Consider the following 21,829-nt stretch of genomic DNA (forward strand, 5'->3'; position numbering starts at 1 on the left):
CCCACGACAATGTCACCTGTATTGGTCTGCTTTTTAATCCTTAGCCATAAGCTCTCAGTTGGCTCATCATCCATCCCTAGACAGAACTCCATGCATTCCAGCAGCTCTCACATAAAGGGCAACTTTCTTTCTTGCTCCTCATCTCTGTCTCCATCTCTCCCTGTCTCCTCCTCTTGCGTCCGCTCTCCTTCTCAGGCTGTCTCTCCCTCTCCCCATCTCTCTCTCTCTCTAGGTCTCTCTCTCTCTGTCTCTCTCCATCGCTCCCCCCCCCCCCCCCCCCCCCCCCCCCCCCCCCCCCCGTGTCGCTTTCTCTCTCCCCGTCTGTTCCCCCTCTATTCTCCCCCTTTCTCCCTTTCTGCCCCTGTCTCTTTCCCCGTCTCGCTCCCTCCCTCTGTCTCCTTGTTGTCAGCTGGAGGGAGGAGGATACAGTGCGTAAAGCGGCAAGCACAGCGCCCTGCGTTCCGCTTCCGCCGCGACCTGCGCTGTTTCTTCCATTCCTTCTCTACCGCGGGCAGCGGTCGGCTGAGCCCCCGCAGGTGGAAGCGCTGCATCTGCCACCTGTCTCAGCCACTCCGCGCGTTTTGCAGCATAATCGGGAACCGCCGCGGGTCAGGCAGCGCCGCTGCCCGCCCGCGGGGCCAGGGCAGGTACTAGGGCGGGCCGCGCCGTGCCGTGCCGTGCCGTGCCGGCGGCCCCTCTCGTCTCTCATCACCCCTTTCTGTCTCTGTCCTGCAGCAGCACCTGGTCCCGTCGCCCCGTAAAGCCTCCCGGGCGGCTGCGGTGCGTCCATGTGAACCCTGGCCGCGAGGTGCTCGCCTGCGGTTCCGAAGGCTGCGCACCCTCCGGTCGTGCTCCCCGGCAGTGGCAGTAGGTGGAGGACGTCGAGGCAGCGCTGGAGTGAGCGGGGGCGGCATGGCGTCCTGGCGGCGAAGACGGCCGGGGCCCGGCTTGGCGCGGCTGTGGGGCTTGTGCTGCCTGGTGCTGGGCTCCTGGTGGGGCGCGCTGGGCTGCCCCGCGTCCTGCCGCTGCAGCTCCTGGCGGATCTGGTGCGCGGAGCTGGCGCCAGGCATCATCTCCTTCCCCGTGCCGCAGCGGAGCGCCGATGGCGACAATGTCACCGAGATGTGAGTACGGCCCGGCCCCAGCCCCGGGCGCGGGGGTGGCGGGGATGGAGCCGCCGGAGCGACGCGGGGACGGCGGGCAGAGGGGAAGTTCCCTGCGCTGAAATGCACTTGCTCCGCGGACTGATGTTCTAGCTGGAAGCCTAAAAGTCCGGTGTGATTTAATTTGGACTTGACTTCCCAGAGATATCATTTCGAACCCATTTAGATGATAAATCCTAGTTGCCCACGATACGATTTCCTGGGAGCGGGACGGGCAGTGAAGCGGCGCAGCGGAAGGTCGGCGCGGAGGTCGCGGGTCCGCGGAAATACCTGGGGCTGCAGAAACGCGCAGTCGAGCTGCAGCCCCCGGCCCTTGCATCTGCCGGGGGGGTGGGGTGGAGTGCGCACCACCCAAATCTCGCTTCTGCGTCGGCAGCAGATTTGGAAAGGTTTTTTATTTCTCTTTTTTTAATTTTTGCTCCTTCTGTTTATTCCTGCGAATGGAGAGTTTGGTGGGTGGCCTTCCCCCCTCTCAGATCTCCACTTTATATTCTTTTTCTATTTAAAAAAAAGGGGGGGAGGGAGAGAAAGCAATGCAGCACATTCTGATAGAAGGGAGAGCAAACTAGCTTCCCTGCCCTGGCCATAGGCACGCGAGCCTACTTTGCCCTTCCCTATAAGGTGGCTGGAAGGAGAAAATACTGTCTGCAGGAGAATGAACATTGCGCTGTCTCTCAGCAAGTGTTGGAGCATTAGGAAACCCTCATTAATAGTGAGGAAAGTGGAAGGGTTTTTTTGTTTGTTTGTTTTTTCCCCTCTTACCCATGTGTCATTTCCAACCTTGTTTGACTGAAAATGATTTCAGTAAAGGAATCCAGTAGCTTATTGTGTTCAGTCCTGCATCCTTTTTACAGCTCTGTGGAATCTACATACTTTGCCTGAGAAAAGCTGCAAAGACTTGCTGAGCAAAAATTTTGGATACCAGATTTGTAGATGATAGATATGGGGAAAAAACCCCTCTACAGCTGTTTTGTCCATTTCCATCTTCCCCAGCACCTGCTGTTTCTGCATTGTTTCCCATGACATTTTTAATATAAAAGATAACAGAATATTTCCCTCCAAAGTATATACAGATTTCTAACTCTCTCCCTTCTTCTTTCTCCTCTTTTTTCAGTTTCCTTTAGAAACAATGTGAAAATGCCATTAAATTTGATGTGACTTCAGATTAATTCTAGCTCTTGGGCTACCTTTCTGCAGTTTCTTATAGTCAGTTTGCTGCATTTTCCCATGTATGTGTGGGGAAAAAGCTGGAGACATTCATTTCTTCTACTCATATAGGGCCTACCTTCGGTAGATTTTTAGGACCTAAGAGAATGAAGTAATCTTTCTAAGTTGTTACAACAGTTATTGTTTCAGATGTTTGTTTAATATTCTGTGGATTGCCTAATTAAAAAAAATTGCTTCAAGCTATGCATCATTGCTCATTTTTATAAGCTTTGCTAGCCTTGTTATCCAGTATGTTCAATTTGGAGGTAACTCAGCAATTTCCCCCTAGAACTTAAGCTTTGTTTAAAAGATCAGAGAAAAAAATGCATATGTAAATATATATGCTAGACATGATCAACTTAAAACATGTCCAGTCATTTTGCATTGATATTTTTGGGTTTTATTCTTTTCTGTGTTTTTTCAGCATCACTGTTTATCTTTAAATTTCTTTTCAATTTTTACTGTATCATTCTGTGACATTGCATGTTGTGTTTGATGATCTAAAAATAATTTGGAGTACTGAATTTCTCAGGAGATGCTATTGCACATATTTAAGATGCTCTTTTTTAACATAAAGCATGAAGACCCTTTAATTAGTTTGTAGACATAAATTAAAAATTGGACTCCTGCAGCTGCCACATTATTTCATTGTGGGAACTCAGCAAATAATAAATATGTAAGGAAGCATTTCTAATATGGTAGATACAGAATGTGAAAACATTTTTTAACACTGCATATCTTGTTTATTCTAGCTAAGCAACCAGTTTAAGAGGCTGTAGCATGCATTTTATTTAGGAAGCCTCAGGCCTGATTTTTCTTTTATATGTTCCGTAGTTACAGGAACACAATTCCATTGATCTCTGGTGGAATTACTCTTGGTACAAATGAGAGTGAGAAGAGCATAAGACACTTAATTTCTTCTAATATATTCCTTTATATTTCCTGAATGTCTTTTGAGACCAATCCTTCATTTATTGCTTATGTCCTGCTCTTGATTGGAGTGGGTCCCACAGTCCTAGGCAAAACATCCACCGACTCCCTGGGAATGTTGCCTGAGTAAAGATCCTCATCTGGGAAGAAGGCCATGTGCACTGGGAATTTTGCAGGTGGGATACTGCATGGTTGGGTCGGGCATGTGAAACCCATGGTGGTGCAAAGGGTTGGCCGTGGGCCAGGTGGATGACACTGAGCAGGCAGGGTATGAGTGGGCAGCAAGGGTTTCCCCTTGGCTCCAAGAAGTGGGAGAGAAAGCTGGGGTGGTGCTGGTAGGAATAACAGCTGCAGTTTCCCATGCATTGAACAGCCTCCACCACTTGGTACCTAGGTGCCTTGGCTCTATTTTGGCCCATAGATAAATAGCACTTCAGAGCTTAATAAACACTCTCTTTCCAGTCCAGATATTACTTTATTCCTAGTTGGATCACCATCCAAATCCACTGAAATCAGCAGAAAGACCTCCAGAGCACTTTTGTATCAGCCCTGTGAGACTCAGCTGCTGAAACTTGGTATGGGAGGACATAGGAGTACTTCTGCCTGGTGCTTTTCTTAGTTATCTTCCTCACTCTTCCCCTTCCTAGTTGTTTTTGCACAGTTTTCTCTTCTGATGGATAAAAGACAGATTTCCAAAATCCTGTGCCTCTAATAGAATCATAGAATCATTTAGGTTGGAAAAGACCCTTAAGATCATCGAATCCAACTGTAAACCTAACACTGCCAAGTCCACCACTAAACCATGTCCCTAAGTGCCATGTCTACAGGGATGGTGACTCAATCACTTCCCTGGGCAGCCTGTTCCAGTGCTTGATAACCCTTTCGGTGAAGAAATTGTTCCTAATACCCAATCTAAACCTCCCCTGGCACAACTTGAGGCCATTTCCTCTCATCCTATCACTTGCTACTTGGGAAAAGAGACCAACACCCACCTCACTACAACCTCCTTTCAGGTAGTTGGAGATAAGAGCGATAAGGTCTCCCCTCAGACTCCTTTTCTCCAGACTAAACAACCCCAGTTCCCTCAGCCGCTCCTCATGGGACTTGTTCTCTAGACCCTTCACCAGCTTCGTTGCTCTTCTTTGGACACGCTCCAGCACCTCAATGTCTTTCTTGTAGTGAGGGGCCCAAAACTGAACACAGTATTCGAGGTGCGGCCTCACCAGTGCCAAGTACAGGGGGACAATCACTTCCCTAGTCCTGCTGGCCACACTATTTCTGATACAAGCCAGGGTGCCATTGGCCTTCTTGGCCACCTGGGCACACTGCTGGCTCATATTCAGCTGGCTGTCGACCAACACCCCCAGGTCCTTTTCCACCGGGCAGCTTTCCAGCCACTCTTCCCCAAGCCTATAGCGTTGCATGGGGTTGTTGTGACCCAAGTGCAGGACCCAGCACTTAGCCTTGTTGAATCTCATACAATTGGCCTCGGCCCATCGATCCAGCCTGTCCAGATCCCTCTGTAGAGCCTTCCTACCCTCAAGCAGATCAACACTCCTGCCCAACTTGGTGTCATCTGCAAACTTACTGAGGGCATACTCGATCCCCTCATCCGGATCATTGATAAAGATATTAAACAAAACTGGCCCCAATATTGAGCCCTGGGGAATACCACTTGTGACCGGCTGCCAACTAGATTTAACTCCATTCACCACAACTCTTTGGGCCCGGCCATCCAGCCAGTTTTTTACCTAGCGAACAGTATACCCATCCAAGTCATGAGCAGCCAATAAGATTAGATTTTTGTCCTGTTGCTTAGGGTGCTGACATGTGTTGGTCTCAGTCTGGAAAGCATGTGCCTGTGCTAAAATTGTTTATCATAACACAGCTTAATCATAATAATTGTTTTGTAGTATTGATGTTATTAGAGATAAACTGAACTCCAAAGTGAGGCCTGAATGAAAATCATGAAATCAGCCATTGAAGCTCAAACTAAGAGCTAAGGAGCAAGAATGGTGAGGGTAAAATTAATATATAAATATTGTTAAATCCATACACTATAGGTACAATGGCACATGAGTAATTCTTAGAAAGATCACTTCAGCAAAAATATTAATACGATAGTAAATGAGTCACTTTAAAAGTTTTCAGGATTTTTTGTAAAAAGCCTGATCTAATATTTTCTCTTTAAGTAAAATGTACTGTTAGTATATCTCAGTGTATATGACTCTTCATGGTCCTTGCTACCAAAGTATCTTCTTGCAGTGCAAGTATATTCCTGGCCTAGTTTAGCAGCTCTAGTATCAAGTCATTAATACGTTGTCTTATGATTATTCAGGTGAATGAGGTTTGAAATTATTTGGTGTATTTCAGGAAGAACTGCTTCTCAACAAAATAGTAGGTGACTAGCTCTTCCCCTGTAAAAGAGAGAGGTGATTGTGTAGTGTATACATTTCAAAACCACAAAGTAAATTTCTAATGCAGTTATATAAAGCACTCTAGAATTGTTAATAAATAAGACAGGATAAGTAATTTTTAGAGTAAATTATTTAACAAGTCATGTGAGCCTGTGCTAAAAAAAAAAAGCATGTTTAAATTCATATGAAGCTCAGTGCTGTTGGTATTTTGTGTCTCTCATTTTAGAATTTTAGACTCTGTTGTAGATTAAATATATTATAAAACTGTCAACAGGGCTTCTCAACCCCCATCCCCTTCCTCCTGAAAACACTTGTGGCTGTGCAGGATGGCACGGCTTGGCTGGATTTAATGTTTATTTCTGGTGTTTTGGAACGATACAGTAAAATACAAGGCATCGGGCTGCAAATTATTAAAGGGATTTTGGACAGTTGTGATACAAGAGCTCCTTTTAGGAATCTGTCCATTTTTTTTCATCTTCCTTTAAAGATCTTAGTTGGTTACGGTGAGTTGAAAGTAAGCATTATGAAAATCAGTTTTGTAATTTCCAGGCTCTAAAAATACCCCAAATATCACAAACCATAGGGTTTTATATATTCTGGTTTCTTTTTGCTCTCAGGTAACCTTTTGCATCCCTTGTTTTAATCCTTGTTCTTCCAGTCAGTGAGGACTCATGGGGCTCCTTGGGAACTTATCTGGGGTTGTCTCTGGCATGCTGAGACAGTGCAAGCTGGCTCTTGCTGGAGGAGGGCAGCATCCTTCAGGAGGTGTTCAGTGTTGTGCAGGATTGGGCTGGGAAGACACTACCTGTAGTTCTATGTCTTTAGTCACTCAAGAGTTTTAAGAGAGGTTTGGAATTTATATACTAAAATGAAGGTAATTTGTATGAATTTGAGGCTTTGGTCTAGAATATGTTGTTTTCATGAAACTTCCACTTCTTTCCATACTAATGAGAAAACAGAAGGCCCAGGAGTCCAGCTTCCAATATCTTTAGAATGGCATTTACCAGATTTTTCAGATTCTATTTTTCCTTTATTATTTTTATGCTGAAAGTATAAGAAAGCAAGCAGCCTATTGAGATTCTAGCTCTCAAATCACTCTAAAACAAAAACTTTTCCATAACTAAATAAAGGTTTTATTTCTCCGTTTTGAATTAGTTTTAAAGTAAGAGGGGAAAAAAATAACGTACTTTTTGGATTGCAGTTCTCTCTCTCCAGTGTTTGTCACCTGTCACTGCAGCAATATCTAACATGTCAATAAAGGTGGCTAGTAGAATTTCTTTGCCCAAGCTGGATGAGTATAGTAGGTAATGAAGCATAAAAATGATGAAAAACAGAGCAGAGAACTTTAAAAACCCTCTCAATACTTTATTGATGTTAAATGTATCTTTAGCTTGTTATATTTGGAAAACCTCTCTTTGAAAACTGTCCTTTAAAAAGTGAAGCACTCTTTGTATTAACTTATCATTTATGTGCATTTCAGATGGAGAAATAAATTCAGAGAGGTTTGAAAGCCATATGCCTATGCTGCATGGGATGTGAATACAATCTATTACTGGACACTGTTTGCATTTACAAAGATCTACTTATACAAATGTATGTAGGTACATAGCTGCTATTGAAATCAAATATATTGGGGATGCACCTTAATTCCTTTTTGATTGTGAGCCTAAGTTTTCAGAAACTGCATAAAGCAAAGCAAACCAAACTAACATCCCCTGAAATATGGAGATCTTGTTTCTTATATAGCTACTATTAACCATAACATTACAGAATCATAACGCACTTATGGGAAAGGAGCCATGCCATGAAAATTCTATTGTGAATATGTATATTTTTTAAAATTTTCCAGTAATAAAATGACCTGTATTGACTGATGATTATCAACAGCAGTTATAGCTGAAATGATTAAATATATTTAATACCAGGTCAGCTACTCTTGTTTCTGACATTCTTGAAGATCAGATTTCAGGTCAATATTCCTTAGTTTTAAGCAGGGCCTGAAGAAACAAAATTTTTTTACAGAACTAAGAGAAAGTAGAACAAGGCAGACACAAGACCCAAGACATTTGTAAAAGCAGTTTAAAAGATCATAATCTCTAAATGGTGTTACTTGAACCAGCCTTTTGCTAAGCCTACTGGTCCTGATCCAGCAAGATACTTAGACGCCTTTTATTTTAAGGGGAAGCCAAGGCTCAGATTCTGGCCTTGTTAAAATTGGTGGCAAAACGTCAATGGAATTAGCATTTCACCGATGTAGAGTAGTTTAGAGGACATATGCTAAGGATGAAAAGAACTTTGATTCAAGCATTTTCTTGCCTTTTTTTTTAATACGTTTGGAAGAGAAGGGATATTCTTGAGGCCTATTAGTCCATCATGTGATTTATTTTTGGCTTGGGGCTTTTCTTGGATCCCAAGTGTTTTCCTACTGTGTGAAGACTAAATATGTTGAGGCAAGAGGAAGTTGAGATTGAGTATTTTAGAGGGGTGTTTTACAAAGTTTCAAATAATTCCATATTTAAATGAACCTGCACAGTAGTTCCATGTGCAAAACAGTGGCAGTTGCAATTGCTACAGAAGCTTGTACTAGATTCACTAGTTCACTATATACATTTGTCCGATGTATAAAGAAAAGAAGGACAAGCAATTAATCAAAGTTAGTCCATTGCCGAAACAGAAACAGTGAAACGGTAACACTTCTAAGCTTCTTATGGGAGAATCTGTTGACAGAACTCTAATTGGGGCTGGGCAAGTTATTTATTTATTTTTCATCTTGGTTTGGCAGTTAAGACAAAAGAAATCTTTTGGTTTTAGATTTAAACGAAATATTTTTTACCTTTTTCATTTCTGAACCATACATATAAAAATAATTAGGGCCATATTAAGCAGATATCCTCTCTAACATGGATATCCTATATTACACAGTCAGATGCTGTATTCTGTATGAAGAGCATATAGGACGTGACTTTTCCCCATACTTCTGCAACAACTGTCTGATTTCCTAAATGCCAGACTGCATAGCAAGCATATGCAGATAAATCATGTGTGCATACTGGGCATGTCAGACTTACTGGGCATGCATGGGGGACTTTTCACAGCATATGTTGTTAGTGTCATATGCTGGACTTGCTAAGCATGTCTGGGACTGTCCCAGACCTCAGCATTTAAAATCTGTCAAGTCTCTATGAACTGTGTAGCAAAGGCACTTAACTCAGCTGGCTACTCTCCTGCCAGCAATGGAGAGTTTGCCTCTTCCAGGAAGTGATTCAGAAGGCCTAAATTAGATTCTTATTGCAAATCTACTTATCTGATGTAAGCGTCCCCCTCTCTCTCCACTGACTATAAGAAAACTTTGGGGACTTGGTATCTAAAGTGAAAGGTTTAGGAGATGACAACCCTAAAGAGTTGTAGTTATTGAACTAGCAGCTCGATCTGATGTAATTGCAGGTGAACACTTCACCCATCCTGAGGGTTGGGGGAATGCTGGAAGGTGTGTAGATTGGAGGAATTCTGAAAGGTGTGTGCAGCAGTGTTGCATAATTAGAAAAACCATAAGGATAAATAGGCTGGAGGATGAGAAAAATATTAGTCTGCTCTTAAGCAGTGGCAGAGACAAAAGCTGTAAAGGTAAATGAAGAATGCCATGAAAATTGTGGTGGGTAAGGAGAAGGCAGCTTTTGCAGAAATAGTGAAAAAGTTTGAAGACCATTGTACCAAATAATACCTTGTGAAAGAGGTACATGCAGGATGAGAACAAAGTTTGAAGGGAAACAAAAGGGAAAGAAATAGAGAAGATGGTCAAAGACTTAAAATGATGTCAAAATGGAAAATGAACACTTACAAAAGAGTAAATTTTCATTAAGTATAACAACAAAGTCGATTTGATCCTGCTCTAGAAAAGGTAATATGTATATACCAAGCAGCAAAACAAAATGAAATACAAATAAAAACCTGGATGAAAGACACAGAACGTTTTACTGTGTGTACCATTGCAAGGGAGAATTTCCCAGAAATTAAATGACCAAGTAGAGGAATATGAAAAGCTATGGAAACAGTGGCAGCAATATGTCAGTCATCATGAGTATTAGAAATGCTCTGGGTAGTGACAAATGTGCAGAAAGTGTAATAAACACATCATTATGCTAAAATATGCAATGCAAGCAAGAAACTGCTTGTATTAAGTGAAGAATGGGATTCCTCAAGTGAAGGTGAAGTGCTGTTTTTAGGAATACTAGTGGAAGAAGCTATCAATTAAAAAGATTGTCCAATTAAAATGAGCAGAAATGGGCTATACAGGACAGAGAATGGAATGGAAATAAATGTGATAACAGAAAGTGAAATAGGGAACTGTAAAGAGCACATAAATGTGGAAGAATAAAGAGTGCCTCTGAAATGCTTTAACAGAGGAGCAATTTTAATGCTGTTGAAATGTTCTCCAATAATGTATCGGTTAAATATAAATGGTAAAATAGGTGTTGATATGCAGAAGGTGGCAACTTGTTCTGGGCCTAGAAAGCTGAGGTAAACATCAAGAGAGTTAATATCATGGAAATTCAGAAAGACAACCTGTAGCCCTTTTGGAATGTTTTAGTAACATAATATGAAGATTAAATGTCTTCCATTAAGAGACGACACAGATCTGTGTTCAGGGCTACACAGAATGTTTCACAAGTCTTGAGAAAGAGGCTAGGAAATGAGTTGTGAACTAAGGCAGCAGATGGTATCATTTGAAGAACAGAAAAATATCTACAAATTGAGTTCTCTAATAATTGCAGAGAAAAAAAGAATGGAGACTATGACCATATGTAGACTCTTCAGACAAATAAAAACAAAAAAAGGAACATTTTTGCTGGCTTATGGAAAGGAGAATGTTGTTTGAGATGTCAGGAGTCAAATTATTCAGCAAATTTAATGCATTAACAGGATATAGATGGATTTTCCTGGATAGATGGCTTTAAGCTTTGCAGTTTCATTCTGTCATTTGGAAGTACTACCTTTTGATCTGTTTGGCTTGAGGTATATTGCATGCTGTGGTGGGTTGACCCTGGCTGGATGCCAGGTGCCCACCAAAGCCGCTCTATCACTCCCCTCCTCAGCTGGACAGGGGAGAGAAAATGGCTCGTGGGTCGAGATAAGGACAGGGAGATCACTCAGCAATTACTGTCGTGGGCAAAACAGACTTGACTTGGGGGAAAAAAAATTAATTTAATTTATTACCAGTCAAATCAGAGTAGGATAATGAGAAATAAAACCAAATCTTAAAAACACCTTCCCCCCACCCCTCCCTTCTTCCCGGGCTTAACTTTACTCCCAAATTTTCTACCTCCTCCCCAGAGTGGCACAGGGGGATGGGGAACGGGGATTGCAGTCAGTTCATCACATGTGGTTTCTGCTGCTCCTTCCTCCTCAGGGGGAAGACTCCTCACACTCTTCCCCTGCTCCACCATGGGGTCCCTCCCACGGGAGACAGTCCTCCATGAACTTCTCCAACGTGGGTCCTTCCCACGGGCTACAGTTCTTCACGAACTGCTCCAGCATGGGTCCCTTCCATGGGGTGCAGTCCTTCAGGAACAGACTGCTTCAGTGTGGATCCCCTGCAGGTTCACAAGTCCTGCCAGCAAGCCTGCTCCAGCCTGGGCTCCTCTCTCTCCACGGGGCCACAGGTCCTGCCAGGGACCTGCTCCAGCACGGGCTTCCCACAGGGTCACAGCCTCCTTCAGGCATCCACCTGCTCCAGCGTGGGGTCCTCCACAGGCTGCAGGTGGATATCTGCTCCACCATGGACCTCCATGGGCTGCAGGGGGACAACCTGCCTCACCATGGTCTTCACCATGGGCTGCAGGGGAATCTCTGCTCCGGCGCCTGGAGCACCTCCTCCCCCTCCTTCTTCCCTGACCTTGGTGTCTGCAGGGTTGTTTCACATATTCCCACTCCTCTCCCTGGCTGCAATTGCTGCTGCACAGTAACTTTTTTCCCTTTCTTAAATATATTATCCCAGAGGCGCTACCACCGTCACTGATTAGCTCGGCCTTGGCCAGCGGTGGGTCCATCTTGGAGCCGGCTGGCATTGGCTCTGTCGGACATAGGGGAAGCTTCTGGCATCTTCTCACAGAAGCCACCCCTGTAGCCCCCCGCTACCAAAACCTTGCCACGCAAACCCAATACACATGCAATGAATGAGACAATGGAAAGTGTAGCAGGTACGGACATATGTCTTGATGATTCAGTGAATATCAGAAAAGACTGAACAGAGTATTTAACATTACAAGAGATAGTAATTTTTAACTGAACAAAGCTACTTATTAATGTCAAACAGTGGAAATAATATACTTGGGAGGAAGACTGGCTTCAGAGGGAATTTCTGAGGGAATTTCTTCTGTTGAATCAAAGAGTCAGGGAATACTGAATGTATCAAAACTTGAAGATAGGAAAAGGACTTAAATGTTGTAAAGCACACTGAATTATGTCAGCAAGTGCTTATCTAACTCTTAAGACATCCCTTCTACAAAGTCACTTCCTGAACATGAGTGCCTGGGAAAAAAAGAATTCAAAGGTTTTGACATCAACCAAGATGCTTTAATGTTTTGATTCACTGAAAGACCTGAAAAGATGTGTCTAAAGGATGGTTAGGATCAATCTTACTGCACTATTATGGAACTGATGTTTTGTCAGTCTCATTTGCATCAAGGCCAGTGACAGCAACAGAGGTGGTGTATGCAAGTGCTGAAAAAGAGAGATTGTGTTACTAGTCTCTGAAAAGTCATCGCACTAGGTGACTCTATAGGAGGAAGAATTGTCACATATATTTCTTTGTATTTATTCATTCCTTGAAGATGTCCTTTCTTCCTAGCAAGCCAAAATTAAAAGAAAATTTTTTAACTCTTATGTCTACTCTCTGTCAAGAACTAATAAACAGCCACATTCATTGCTCTCCTTTTGTGTGTTTATTTAATGTGTGATTTTTTGTGTATATATTATAAAGGGTCTGTACAGGAATTTAAGCTCCTTCCTGTCAGTCTGCAGAGATTATTTCATACACAGTGGGGGAAATGTGTTTTGTAGAAAAGTATAAGGCCAGCATTTAAGATATTCCTTTATAAATAAATTCTTTATCGTCTGGACAGCTGATACTTCTTTCTGACTATATCAAGGGATATCAGCATTTCCCAAAAATCTTTGTTAAGGAAAAGCTAGACTATAGCTGTCACCTGTCCTCTAGAGAAATGTTAAAAATTGCTGTCTTGGTGAAGTATCAAATGTATGAACTTCATGGAGCTCGGGGGTGCGACAGGAATAGAGATCCTAATGGAGAAAATAGGCAAATAAGCTTTGCATTCATTCTGGGGAAAGTAATTCTGAAGGTGTTGCTTAAGGACATGAATCCCAAATCTGGAGAGCTGCACAAAATGTCTTGAGAGTTAGCTTGATTTGGTACGCTGCTACTTGAAAAGAACAGAACAAACACCTTCAAGCCAAACCAGAGACATAAGTAAGACCAAGGGTGCATTACATTTCATATTCCCATTTTCTAAATATAGTAACTGTTTTCTTAAATTCTGCATTGTGGTCATATTAATTTATTTTTACTTTTGCCTTAATGTTTGCTCACTGTAAGGAGTGAACTAAGGTTAGCTGGCAAACCATGGGCTTTCCATTTCCCAGGGAGTTGCAGTCTTAAGCAAGAGTATGGATCCGCTCCTGCAGTGTCAAAACAAGACTGGGATCTCCACTTAATTCCAGCTTTCTCCTGCTTTAAGCTGGTGGATTGGTGCTAATTGTTCAGAATGTCAGCTTTGGAGAAGCAATTCCCAATGGCATCTGCATGCTACTAATTGGATACTACTAATTGGACAATCATAACATCTTGGCATGGAGCAGAATGATTCCTGGTGTCTCCTTGCAGTTGAAACAGCCACAGATCAAGAATAGGGAGTTCTTGAAGCTAACTATAATCTGTGACCTTGGCCTTTGTTCCAGATAGCACTGAACAGTACCTTATCTGAATGTGGGATATACGTAGTGAAGAATTTGCTCCAAAAAAGTGTGTGTCTGGTTGCAAAGAAAGGTCCAAGAGTTAGTTCTGTCAGCTCTAGAACTGATACACTGGCATATGGAAAGCTACCTCCCATAGTCTTCTGTGACTAATGGTTAAATACTCTAAATGGGAGACAGAAAACCTAAAGGATGACTTAAGGAGCCTGTGATAGTGGCAATCAGTTTTCTACTCTTTGTGAAATACAAAATGATTCACAGTTTAAAAAAAGCAAAAACAAAACCAAAAAAACCCACAGGACTTGCTGAGAATTTGTCAGGAGACACTGCATAGGCAAAGAGTTGAGCACCTGTTTGTAAAATTGCTTAATTCTAGGCAAGTCCACAGTGGGCTAACTGGAGACTCTGCCTCTTTTCTGAGTGTCGTGGTTTAACCCCAGCCAGCAGCTAAGCACCACGCAGCCGCTCCCTCACTCCCCCTCCCCGTTCCCAGTGGGATGGGGAGGAGAATCGGGAAAGAAGGTAAAACTCGTGGGTTGAGATAAGAACAGTTTAATAACTAAAGTAAAATATAATACTAACAACAATAATAATGAAATATAATAATAATAGTAATGAAAAGAAATATAACAAAAAAAAGAAGAGGGGAAAAAAAAGAAAAAAAACCCCAGTGATGCACAATGCAATTGCTCACCACCCGCTGACCGATGCCCCAGCAGTGATCTGCCCCTCCCGGCCAACTCCCCCCTGTTTATATACTGGGCATGACATTCCATGGTATGGAATATCCCTTTGGCTAGTTCAAGGTCAGCTGCCCTGGCCATGCTCCCTCCCAGCTTCTTGCACACCTGCTTGCTGGCAGAGCATGGGAAACTGAAAAGTCCTTGGCTTAAGATAAGCGTTACTTAGCAACAACTAAAACATCAGAGTGTTATCAACATCATTCTCACACTAAATCCAAAACCCAGCACTGTACCAGCTACTAAGAAGAGAGTTAACTCTATCCCAGCCGAAACCAGGACACTGAGTTATGGAATATTTTGTTTCTTGATGTTGGCCTTCTGAAATCTGGGACTGATGATACCAGATGAAGACAGCAAAATAAAATAAAATAAATTGGAATAGGACTGAGCCTGTATATCTGTAAAGAACTTGCTGCTAGCATAGGTATCTACATTATGCTCATTAGTGTGCTGTTAGAGAGTCTGTCCTGGGGGAGCTTAGTCCTACATATAAAAACTTCTTTCTTGAGTGGAGATTATATCATTGGTCCCTACATCTGTCTGAAACCAGAATTCCTGATATGCAAAGTTATATAGTTCTATGCTTTATTTTCAAACTATGTGAGTTCGCACCTCTTGAGCTTTATTTTATGTTTGGTTTTGTCACGAAAATTTTGCAACTGGCCTGTTGTCTCCTCTCTCTCGAGGAGAGAGGCTAGGACACAAAGTATAGAATTACAAGAGTCATTCTTTATTCATGCGCATGAGGTGTCCCATTCAAATTGGGGCACCTCAAATGGGATTTTACACATGGTTCTTATACCTTTCAAGCATTCATGTACAACATGATTTGACCAATCACTACTTAACACACACATAATACTGTTTTGCAAAGCAACTATAATTCTATGGCATCATCATCCATCTGCTTCTTCTTGATCTAGACGTCCCTGGAGTTGGTCTTGCTGCAGTTCCTTATCTATGATGCCAGATAATGGGAGAGTTTCACAGAGGTGTTAGAGGGGCTAGGATGCTGGCGTGATCTCTGTAGTCCAGGGGTATCTTTTCTTTGTGGATGGCTTTAAGATTCCGAGAAACAAAGGTCCTTATCTTCAAGGTGGGAGCTGTCCTTCTCTTCCTTGCAGTGAGCTGGGGCCCTTTAGTTATGCTGAATTAACCATGGTTATGCAGTATACAATGTAAAATATATATCTCTTAAAAAGCTAATATAATTTCATACTATTAAGACTAATTGGTACAATAGTTAGGGAATGAGACTTTCCTAACAGTTTCAACGGGACTGCAAATGAAACCCATTTGAATCTGCTAAGTTCAAATATTTTGTCCAGCCTACAAGTTTTTCATGATTTTGATGCGTAACCATAAATCAGCCCAGGTGTGCTGAAAATGTCCGTAAGCTTTAGCATATCTTTTGATGAACTTCGTTTGATATTTGAGTTTGTAATACAGCACCAGGGAGTTTTGCAGTGTTTAATTGTGGATGTTACATAAAGCTCTCACAGTAGTGTAGACTAGGGACATATGTGACTTGTCATTAAATGGTAATTCATCTACTGACAGTTTAATGTCTGGAGTGTGCTGCCTTTTTCCCTAAAGATCTGGTAAAAAAATAACTCAGAATAAAAAGTTTTCCTAAAGTTCAGAAACATTTCACCAGGGAATGTTTATTAATTTTCAGAACTTTTTTTTCCTAGCTTTATGAATCAGGGCTAAACATATAATTGATTTATTTTTTTGAGTGTTAAGAAAATATTTTTCCCGTAAAGGGAGTTTTCTGGCAACAGAAATATTTCTAGAGCTGAATTACAGTGTTATTTGCTTACATCTATGCCATTGATACTAGCATGTGGCTGGTTTTCCAGTATAGCTCCAAATGGAGTAGTATACCTTAATGTATGTAAATCCAGAGAAAACAGAGTAAATCAAATATGTTAGGGAGACATAGTTCTGCTGACCAAATGTTTTCAGTTTAAGAAAATGGACATGTCAGATTTGAAAGTTGAGTGAAATCTTTTGAGCTGTTGAAGCACAAAATAATCTAAACTGTTTTAAAGTACAGAAATGGCTTTCATTTCTTTTCATGCTTTCATAATTCAAAAGTTGCTTCACTGACTTTGTACAGTTTTTTACATGTGTAATGCATGAAAATGAAGACCACTCTCTTAAAAATAAGTTATTCGAAAGAGTTAAATCTTTTACCATAGGATTTTAAAATATCCTTTCCAGAATGTTGCAGAAGTGGTGAAATATGAATATGTGATATTATTCAATAGTTAAGTTGTTGAAGTATGCTGAGATGAGCATGTTATTGTAGGTTGCAACGTGCAGTCGGTAGATGTATGATTCTGAATGCTTTTATGAGAATGAATCAGTAGTTTACGAAGGGGACATTAAATTAAAGGCATAAAAAAATAGTTTACTGATGACTCATTGAAGGAGAGACAAAATACTATTCACTTGATTATACTATAGCATTGTAGACAGCTGAGGGTTTGGTTTAGAGGCAATAATTGGTATTTGTGAGCTGATAAGTGTGATCCGATTGGGTAATATCCTGACAGATTTCAGTGGTGCTACACTTCATGGTGTGTAGTGGGAGCTTCCAAGCTCCTCATGTGACTTCAGCCAGCCATGAGTCAGGATGTTTTTCTTCTGTGCTACAATAAAAAATGTTCAATTAAAAAACAGGCTGGATATTCTTAAGGACAGGCAGGCAAATTGCATTTCTCAGCATCACCCACTGCAAGTTGGAGCTTTGAGTATTAATGTTTGATGATAAATAACATCAAGGTAGAGTAGTTGTGAAGAAATGTGTTGGCTTTGTGTAGCAGGGGAGGGGCTACAGGGGTGGCTCCTGTGAGAAGCTGCTAGAAGCTTCCCCGGCTCCAACTCAGACCTGCCTTGTTACCAGCTGAGCCTAAACCAAGATTTAGCAAAAAAAAAAAACAACTTCCTCACCTGCTGCAGGGGGATCTCTGCTCCGGCACACCTCCTCCCTCTCCTTCTTCACTGACCTCAGTGTCTGCATAGTTGTTTCTCTCACATCCCACTCCTCTCTTCACTACAGCTCTTCTTCTTTTCAGCAGTCTTTTCCCCTTCTTAAATATGCTATCATCACAGAGGTGCTACCACCATTGCTGATTGGCTCAGCCTTGGCCAGAGGCAGGTCCGACTTGGAGCCAGGGAAGCTTCTAGCAGCTTCTCACAGGAGCCACTCCTGTAGCCCCTCCCCCACTACACAAACCCCCGCCACACAAACCCAACACAAGAAGGTAAAAATAGACTTCACTTAGAGAAGAGTTTTTATTTCAAACCTCTCTCTAAATTAAATGAAAGAACAACTTCCCTTTGAAGTGTACAGCCACAGTCATTGTACTTCTTTCTTTCTCACTGATGTGAAATAGCTGCAAAGATTGAACTTTAAAAAAGATTTGTTAAGCAAGTAAGGAAGCATAGGAGAACCTGACCTGCTTGTGGTAATTTACATCTGTCTACTCTTCAGGGATTTCCAACTGTGTAAAATTTGCTTTACTGTCATGTTCTGTACTAAGTGGGTGGTATACAAATGTATTGAATAACAGTTATTATTTTGAGTAATTTGTAGTTGCACTTAGCCAAAATTTCTTCTGAGTCCCTACTTGAAGTACAATTATGGAAAGTCAGAAATCATTCACCATAAGCAGCCTAGTACCAGCTCAGAGTAAAGTGTGGAACTTTCTTTTTGTTATTATTTTTTTTTAAGGGATGCAATAAGAGAAAGATAGGGGAGGAAAGATTATGAATTTATGTTGCTTCATCATTCCAAATGTTGTCCCTTTGATTTGTTCCCTAATGGACCAATACTGATTTTTTTTTTATTTTTATTTTTTTATAGATGATCTGCTCATACTCAGATCTTAATTTGGTGTAAATTGTGGTTGCTTCATTAACTTCAGTAGAGCTGAGCTCTTTTACACTGGTTGAGGTTTACCACAGAATGTAATACACTAATATATTTCTATGTGACACTGTAAGTTATGTTAGTTTTGTAGCTTCTCATAGTGGGAGGTTCTGGTTAAATGTTTTTATGATTAAAACTGCAATGTCAGATCTGGATTTGTGATAAATGTGTTTAAGTGATGGAGCTGGGTTATGGTAGTGCTTGTCAGAGAACTGTTGCTCAGTTTCTTCTCTTTTACTCTTCTGAGTCCCTTCTCCCTCTGTGTTTCTCTGTCCGTTTTCCTTTATTCCTGCTCTTCTGCATTTGCCCTATCTCCTTCTGGTCTTGCAGGGTGCTCATTGGTTGAATTTTGAGAACAGAGTGAGGAAGATACCTTTAATATTTCTTGCATAACTTTATTTTAGCATGATGAGGTCTAAGTGACAGATAAGATGAGACTTAATTAAATCCCCTGTTCTTCAGGGCAAATTCAGAGGCAGTAAGATCATCCACTTACAGGACTCTCAAATGGAAGGATTGATAGCCTTTACTAGACTTCTTCATTGTTTTTACTTGGCAAAATACATAAATCAACCAACAAATGAAAAATAGATTAATAAGCCCCAAGAGATCAAATCAAATCCATTTAAAAATCCAACAAAGGGCACAAAATATATAGGAAACTTACCTTACAATGGATGCACCATGTTAATCTTATCCTAAGAAGCCCTGCAGAGCAGTCATTGATGTCATATGATGCTGTGGTAACATGTTTTGTCCAGTATCACTTGTTGTCTTTTGTCTGCCTTTATTTTTCCCAAGAGACAATGAATCCCATTAGGGGAATTTTTTTGCTTTTCCTGGCGCTTGGCAAGACCATAGCCTAAGTCAGCTTTGCAGCTTGGAGGGAAGCCCAGCCCACCTCTTGGGATTCTCAAGCTTCTGTTGGGATGTGGGCACACAAAAGATTTCTCTAAAACACCAACTACAGTAGATTTTATTGTCTTTGGGAAAGCAATATACTTTCTTCTCCAATTCACCAGAGTTCCTTTAAATACAAGAAACACTTAAAGTGAAAACAAGTTTTATTCTAGCAAAATAAATATTCCTTCTGTTTATGAAAACGTACTGTATTGTGGCTTTGCTTAATTCTGAATGCTTATGAAAATACAAGTGAATCTCAGTTTCAATTTGTCTGTGACTGGAGTTATCTTTTGAAATGCATGGACTCTTTGACAAGGTGACTTCCCACATCAATTGCACTTTCCTCTGATTCCTCCTTCCTGGACAGCATGATTTGCACTGTGAAACTTTTTTCTGTCTGCAGAAGAGATAAGCTATGTATCATCCCATGTATTATCTGTACAACATTTTAATTTCCAATCTGTGGGATGTCATTGGTCATTCATAGATCTCGCATGGTAATAATACAAAAGACCAGCTTGCATGCCCATGTCTTTTTGGGGTTCAGGCAGAAATTCACGATATGTGAGAGGACTGACAATACTTTGGTCTATTATGACAGTTTCTCTTCTCTTAATTTCTACTTGTGTATGTAATATAATGAAGTGTAGCCTCCCTTTCTTCTGTTTTCCTATTGCCACACCTTAAAAAATAAAACTGCAACTACTTTGGGAAAGGAAGAAAATGAATTTAATGAGTGATTAAGTTAAGAACAACATGAAGGAAATAAGACTAGGGCAGCCCCCCCCAAATGTAAATGGGAGCAACTATGCTACTACCATGAAAGTTGGCCCTTTTCCTGTTGTAAAACCCATGAAGCAGTGTCCTGGAAAACTGTAATGTGGCTTTATTTATTGTGTCTTCAGGGTGACTTCTTTCCTTGATGAACTCATTTCCCCTGTGCAAAACTCAACTGTTCCTCCTCCAGCCCTGTACCACAATAAGAAATGATGGGGAAGATTTTAATGAGCATTTTTGCTCTGCAGGTGCTTTAACTACAGCTCAGTGTTAATTGCATGTGGTGGGTTGACCTTGGCTAGCTGCCAGGTGCCCACCAAGCTGCTCTGTCACTCCCCCTCCTCAACTGGACAAGGGGAAAAAATATGACAAAAAGCTCGTGGCTTGAGATAAGGACAGGGACATCACTCAGCAATTACCGTCATAGGCAAAACAGGCTCCACTTGGGGAAATTAATTTAAATTATTGCCAATAATATCAGTGTAGGATAATTAGAAATAAGAACAAATCTAAAAAACACCTTCCCCCCACCCCTCCCTTCTTCCCAGACTCAACTTCACTCCCCACTTCTCTACCTCCTCCCCCTGAGTGGCGCACGGGGATGGGTAATGGGGGTTACGGTAAGTTCATAACGCTTCGTCTCTGCTGCTCCTTCCTCCTCACGCTCTTCCCCTGCTCCAGCGTGGGGTCCCTCCCATGAGATACAGTCCTTCACGAACTGCTCCAACATGGGTCCTTCCCATGAGATACAGTCTTTCATGAACTGCTCCAGCATGGGTCCTTCCCACGGACTGCAGTTCTTCAAGAACTGCTCCAGCATGGGCCCTTTCCATGGGGTACAGTCCTTCAGGAATGGAGTGCTCCAGCGTGGGTCCCCCGCGGGGTCACAAGTCCTGCCAGAAGACCTGCTCCTGCATGGGCTCTCCACGGGATCACAGCTTTCTTCAGGGCACATCCACCTGCTCCGGCATGGGGTCCTCCATAGGCTGCAGGTGGATATCTGCTCCACCGTGGTCCTCCATGGGCTGCAGGGGGACAGCCTGCCTCACCATGGTCTTCTCCACAGGCTGCAGGAGAATCTCTGCTCCAGTGCCTGGAGCACCTCCTCCCCCTCCTTCTTTCCTGACCTTGGTGTCTGCAGAGTTGTTTCTCTCACATTTTTCTTGCTCCTTTCTCCCAGCTGCTGTTGCGCAGCAGTTTTTACTCTTTCTTAAATATGTTATCACAGAGGTGCCACCAGTGTCACTGATTCGCTCAGCTTTGGCCAGCGGCGGGTCTGTCTTGGAGCTGGCTGGCATTGGCTCTGTCGGACATGGGGGCAGCTTCTGGCATCTTCTCACAGAAGCCACCCCTGCAGCCCCTCCTGCTACCAAAACCTTGCCACGTAAACCCAATACAGTGCAATAGGTCAGCAACCACTGCCAGTTTTCAGACTTCATTGCTGACTTCTGTTCAATCAAAGCCATGGAAGGAGCCACTTTCTTACTTTGTTTTTTGTCTTTTTCAACAGTTACATCGCAAATCAGCAGAAATTAGAAAGTATCAATGACAATGAAGTTGGATTTTATGTTGGACTTAAAAATCTGTGAGTATATGGGATAATTATATTTCTTTATTTCTCTTGCAGAAGCATTTACAGACCTCATGAGAGATTAGGGCTAACTTTTTGCATTATAGAAGACAGCTGTAGAGCTTGCAGTTCAGTGTAGTTGATATTTCATCCACATTCTTATTTTAAACATTATTATTGTTCTTTCCATT

The 21,829-nt window shown here is 42.0% G+C and overlaps 1 protein-coding gene across 3 annotated transcripts in view; it reads left to right on the forward strand.

Moving 5' to 3' along the window:
• The first annotated feature begins 912 nt into the window (after positions 1 to 912).
• LOC127027121 (BDNF/NT-3 growth factors receptor-like) overlaps positions 913 to 21,829 on the forward strand; it is a 192,164-nt gene continuing 171,247 nt past the window's right edge. For all 3 annotated transcript variants that reach the window (XM_050912587.1, XM_050912588.1, XM_050912589.1), the window contains exons 1-2: positions 913 to 1,124; positions 21,579 to 21,653. In XM_050912587.1, coding sequence (XP_050768544.1) covers positions 913 to 1,124; positions 21,579 to 21,653 — 287 coding nt within the window. The remainder of the gene's footprint in view (positions 1,125 to 21,578; positions 21,654 to 21,829) is intronic.

Source organism: Gymnogyps californianus, chromosome Z (assembly GCF_018139145.2).
Source record: "Gymnogyps californianus isolate 813 chromosome Z, ASM1813914v2, whole genome shotgun sequence".
In the NCBI taxonomy this organism is placed as follows: domain Eukaryota; kingdom Metazoa; phylum Chordata; class Aves; order Accipitriformes; family Cathartidae; genus Gymnogyps; species Gymnogyps californianus.